At 41.7% G+C, this 5,794-nt stretch overlaps 1 protein-coding gene across 1 annotated transcript; it reads left to right on the top strand.

Annotated features, from left to right (window-relative positions):
- Positions 1 to 289: 289 nt before the first annotated feature.
- On the top strand, positions 290 to 3,115 carry LOC114567612 (homeobox protein Hox-A10). Its single transcript, XM_028596693.1, has 2 exons — positions 290 to 1,205; positions 2,106 to 3,115. The coding sequence occupies exons 1-2, from the start codon at positions 344 to 346 to the stop codon at positions 2,378 to 2,380; spliced, it is 1,137 nt and encodes a 378-aa protein (XP_028452494.1). The 5' UTR covers positions 290 to 343; the 3' UTR covers positions 2,381 to 3,115.
- The last annotated feature ends 2,679 nt before the right edge of the window (positions 3,116 to 5,794 follow it).

The raw sequence follows: 5,794 nt of genomic DNA, 5'->3' as shown, positions 1-5,794 counted from the left end.
ACATTGTTTGATGAGAGAAGTGATTTGAAAGCTTAAAGTAATCCATTTATGGAATGCTGCTTCTTCTTTTTTTATTTTAAATATGTATTTCTAAACTTTGTATCATGTTGGACCTTGCCCCTTCTAGGGGTAATGGTGGTGCATTAAGGCGAGGTGAGGGAACACATTGATTGCTCTGCTGTCTCCTTTCTCTGCCTCAGCTCCATGATAGATATCGCTCCGGCTGCTGCGTAGCCACGGAGTGGGAGGGACTGCCCATCTTCCAGCATTTCCATTGGTTTTACAGCCCGCACGGTGGAGAGGGGGGTGCCTCTAATCATATCCAGCATGTTTTGCACAAGAAATGTCAGCCAGAAAGGGCTATCTTCTCCCTTCGCCAAAATACACCACAATAATGTCATGTTCGGACAGCCCGTCAGGAAATGCGTTTTTAGTGGATTCTCTGATCAGTGGTCGCACCGAGACCGGCGGAGGTCACTACGCGGGGAGCGCAGTGTGCGTGCCTCATAGCAGCGCTACAGAAGTGCCTTATGGACTACACAACTATGGATACTTCCCAGGTATGGGTAAAAGAAGCGAGATTGGTCCCCCAAACATGGTTTCCGCCTCTGGCGCGTACATGTCCAGCATGGAGATGTGGATGGACGCGCAGAGGTCATGTCGAATGGACCAAGAGCACCCTGTGGGTCCCCAGGTCGCGCCCTGCTCGTTCCCGCAGAATATTAAGGAAGAGAGCACCTACTGTCTGTATGAGCAACCGAAGTGCCCTAAAGCCTCCACCGCCGAAGATCTTACATATTCGAGGTTAACGACAGCCGGCCTCGGCTCGAGTTCTTGTACAGTTACCGATGGCAGCGGCGGGGGCTCAGTGCCTGTGCCGGGCTACTTCCGCTTGTCTCAGACGCACGCACATTCTCATAAACTTTACAACAGCAACGGCCCCCAGCCGAACCCGTCCCATTCTCATTTTGGCTTACACCCCATTGCTCCTGCTCGCTTCCATACGCCACCAACCTCGACTTCTGCTCCAGCCACGGCGCAAGAAAGGAGGAGCACCGAGGAGCCCGTGTCCTCGGGAAACGCAGGCCTGCAGCCCCACGCTGCACCGGGGACCGAGGAGGCACGCGAGTCCTCGGATGCAGAAGCCTCCTCAGCTGACGAGACAGAAGAGCATGACAAAGAGAGACCAGCAAAGACCACTAAAGGTAATCAGAGTTCATCCTAGGTGTGTTCAAGCGCTGTTGTTTTGTTTGCATGCATGGCAGGTATAGGGCTTTTATAGTAAATGGCACCTGTGAAGTTCCATCTTACAGGTTAGACTCTAGTCTAAGTCTAGACACGGAAATGGAAACTTGACATTATAGTATTGTCTTGTGTATTATATAGTATTATAAGTCTTTTGTATCTAAATTGTTATATTATGAGTGCATTAAAAGTGTGCATGAATACACCCCGAAAGATTATGCGTAAAATTGAAAAAAAGTAAATTAAAGGGCAAAGCTAGACTTAGTTTAATAAAAATTCTTCAGTGTTATAGAAAATGAATGAATTATTTTGAAATGCATAGTCTACATATAATAAACTACATTTCAACTAACTATAGCCATTTAGCTAGTATTTCCTTTGCACTGCGTAAAATGTAGGCTAGTAAATAGGCCTATATGCATTTGTGTATTTTTATGTACAATATGTCTTTGTATTCTTTTACTCTTTATGATACAAAAACATGTTTTTCCTTTTCACTTTACTGTATAAAATGGTATCAATTTTTTTTTAACTATACAAACTATTACTGGCGTTTCAACAAGTCTGGTTAGTCTAACAAAGCAGCCATACCTTACACACACACACACACACACACACACACACACACACACACACACACACACACACACACACGTTACTGTAAAATGTGTATAACACGACCATAAACACAAACACACTCCTAGATAGTCTCTCTCTCTCTCACACACACACACACACACACACACACACACACACACACACACACACACACACACACACACACACACACACACACACACACAAACACACAGCCCCCCTTCTTGCAGTGCGTAAAACCATGTATCTGCCATTTTCTTTAGGAGACACAAAAAGTGAAAGCTCGGCAAACTGGCTGACAGCAAAAAGCGGCCGGAAGAAACGCTGTCCATACACCAAGCATCAGACACTGGAGCTGGAGAAGGAGTTCCTCTTCAACATGTACCTGACCAGAGAGCGCCGCCTAGAGATCAGTAAAAGCGTCCACCTGACTGACAGACAGGTTAAAATCTGGTTCCAGAACCGCAGGATGAAATTGAAGAAAATGACGCGGGAAAATAGGATCCGGGAGCTCACCTGTAACTACGGATTTTCATGATGAACAAGGTGATCACATTGAAATAGAAGATAATTGGTGAAATCAATGGCACCCACCTTCTCCAGCCACCCCACCCTTCCTCACCACTCTGTCCACATAATGACTCATTTCACTGTGGGGTATACACTTTCTTTTATTTCCAGACACGCTTAAAGTTGATGCATCGTCCTCTGTGAGCTACTGAGAATAAGAAAAGGAAAAAATGAATGTTATGAGTTTCTATTTGATTGTTTTCTGATGTTGTGTTTTTGTATTGTCGACCTGTTTCTGTCACTTCTGTCGTACGGTTGGATAGTGTCGTCAGTGGAGTAAAATTAACGCAATTTAAAAAAACACATTAAAGGGTGACTTAAATTGTCCACTTTCCCCCCACCGCTGGCTAATATTCTTAATCTAAATTTAGTCAAACAAATATAAATGTATTTTATTTTAATTGGAATTGCATGATTTTAAGTTTTCCTTCATTTAATTTTAGTAATTTGAAACCACCCTGGAATATAATGCCCATGTTATCACCAAGGGAAGACTAATTCATCTTTGACCATTAGATGTAGTTCTACCTTAATATAGACCTATTCTATGTATGAGCTAAATGTAAGAGTTGAATCTTTAATCACGTTGAGGATGTTTACACGAAAACGATGTGCAAAGTGAAATAGGAATGTTTTTATTGTATATTTCCGTGTACATATGACATTGTGTTTTTGTGTAATGCTTAATAAATTATCAGCTCGCATTGAGGATTAGCTGCTTGTATTTTGTACTGTTTTGTATTTTTACTCAATCTATTCTACAGAAGCAGAAGAAAAAGGCTTTGTTTGAAATCCAAAACAATATGGGCTCCATCGCTGGAGTCTCACTATTTTTTGTAAACCGACTGACAAATGTTTTTAGAGGCTAATGTAATGGCCATCGGAAATAATTAAGATATTAGGCTGTAAGCCGCCTTGCTGCATGCCCAGCCGGCTATTGTAGAGTTTTATGACTGGCTGGTATATGAGCTTTCTCCCTCTCCTCTAAGAGCAGCTTCAGTCGTGGGAGAGCCTTTCAGACGGAGAGGAGGCCCGGCTCTCAGCTAGAAATGTGAACTGTACACATACACTGGATAAAACAAAATGTTCTGCTTTAGTTGGGAATACTGGGATTAACATTTCTATGACTGGGTAAGTCTATTTATCATTGTGAATTTGTCCATTTTGCGCCTTGTTGCACCGGCTTCACTATAGTGTGTACAAAACGGTTGTACTTTCTCAATACAGGCGGTTTTTGGACACTTGATGATGGCACCGACGACCACTGTGCATTATGATATGGCTGATTGTGTTTCACTTGAGGCCCGGATCGACTGTCAGTGGTTTAGGTAGTTTCATGTTGTTGGGGTCCATTTCTAACTCTACAACATGAAACTGTCTTAATTGCCGCAGTTCCACACATCGAAACCACAAGGAAAGCAAATCGGGGACATAAAGATGATGGGATTTGATGGAAATTGTAGAGACGTGTTTTGGAAGCATGTTCTGGACCTCCCTGGCTTACAAACCGGGGAGGGGTGGCCGGCTGCTGTGCATATTCTTAACCTGTCTCCTGATATGTGTTATTTTGACTTCTCTACCTGTCTTTAAAACCCGCGTGGGCATGTGTGCTGAATTTAAACGTGATCAAAGCTTAGCTGCAGTATGCGTCGAGAGATTAGGATTAATGGTAAAGCCGTGAGTGTTTTCTGTGAGTAGTAGTGACGCAGACACGCCAGACAAGGCCTCGGTTACGACCACTGCAGTGGAGGGGAAGGGGAAGGTGAATGGGGCAACAGCGACCTCCGTGGGCAATGAGACCGGATGCTTCCGCTGCGCAATAGTGGCTCAGACAAAAGGAGGGGAAGGGCTTTATGGCGATATTTAGATCCGCCAGACAGGCTGTTATCTGCAGAGGCAAAAGAAGTGAATAGCCCCTGCGGTAAACTGGGTGAAAAAACACCCTGATTTAGGTTTACAGCCTGAGAGCCATTGGAACAGTGGCGTCTTTTCCTCCTCTGAAGGTGTTTGTCTATTCTAACTTTTAGTGCACAAATAGGCGCACAGCCGCTCCTTTCCCCCTTCGGCTTGTTTGATGTCTGTTGGCCAAATAATGTGAAACTACCAGTGAGGTGATAGCTTGGAAGCAATGCACTTTTTTTTTTTCCTGTGCTCCTCTTCTAAATGTAAGAGCAGAGTGCAGAGAATTCCTGCGTGTTGAATTGCCTGTGGCCTTGTGGGGTGTTGGCCAAGCTCTCCGTTTATTTGCTAGTAATACATAAAATACGCAGCGTAATGTGCAAGAACTCAAGGTTGCTGCTTTTTAGACGTGATCTGCAATGTGGGTCTATTTAGGATGTTCTGGACGTTACACAGCTACCAGCTAATTTGTGAAAATCTAACTTAATATAGTTTAAGGTTTTAGAGTGTTTCTATAATATTCATACATTCTACGTTTTTTTGTGAAGATTGTGTTTCATCAATACATTTTCAACTAAATGCATTATGTGCCAGTATAAGATTATGATTTCAAGAAATACAAAGGGAACATTTATGCATTTATTAAATTATTGTAATGTTAACGCGTATGAGGCAATTTTCTAACTGTTTATTAATTCATTACATTTATTTGTAACATTTATAATCTCAGTCTCCATCACATAGCCTATATTTTTAATGTGCTGTTGTCTCCTGGTGTTCGCAACTGCTCGCACCATTTAACTTTAAAAGAAGGAAACCACAAGTACCACACGCATATTTCTAGCTCTATTTAAGTGTAACGTTACACCGATACACTGGCTAGCAGGCATTAGAGTTAATTTGTTAATGGCGGTGATGATGGCAACATATAAGCACATACAAGTGATAATGGGTGTAAATAAAAAAACGTTTAAAATAGTGCTTTAAGGAGAAAACCGGGACCCGCCAATAATGTTATTTCGAAAATATTTAATAAATATTCCATCGTGAGTCAGTTCGGTGGAAAATAACACCTTCAGTTTTCCTTGCTCGTTTTTTCTGTAGACTAATTCTATATTTGTGTTTTCTATTTTGTGAGCATGTTGTAACCCACCTATTGCTTTATGTCATAATATGCAACCATAAGTTATCCTGTACATTGTGTACACATGTTAATTGTATTTGTTATAGACCAATGCTTTAACACCGTAATTAAAATCAAACTAATATTAGTCTGTAACTGCAAATAACAAGCCAAACTTGGACCTGAAATAGTCCTGTTTCTCCTTTCTTTTTACTATCTAATTCAAAATAAAATCTTAATTGATTAAGAAATATTCTCATGTTTATTGACTTATTTTTAACTATAAGAAATGCAGGCTAAATAGTCCTGTAATGTGGATTATTAGATTTTAGCCCCAACATATTGGCTACACTGACTTGA

The sequence above is a fragment of the Perca flavescens genome, chromosome 14 (genome assembly GCF_004354835.1).
Source record: "Perca flavescens isolate YP-PL-M2 chromosome 14, PFLA_1.0, whole genome shotgun sequence".
NCBI lineage: Eukaryota > Metazoa > Chordata > Actinopteri > Perciformes > Percidae > Perca > Perca flavescens.
The sequence above is the reverse complement of the archived record's forward strand: the minus strand, read 5'-3'. Positions and strand labels throughout refer to the sequence as shown.

What these genes read in the sequence shown, in the direction of transcription:
- LOC114567612 (XM_028596693.1), top strand. Translation starts at nt 344, where the DNA reads ATGTCAGCCAGAAAGGGCTATCTTCTCCCTTCGCCAAAATACACCACA. An exon ending in ACCAGCAAAGACCACTAAAG is followed by an intron (nt 1,206 to 2,105) that starts GTAATCAGAGTT and finishes CATTTTCTTTAG; the next exon opens with GAGACACAAAAAGTGAAAGC.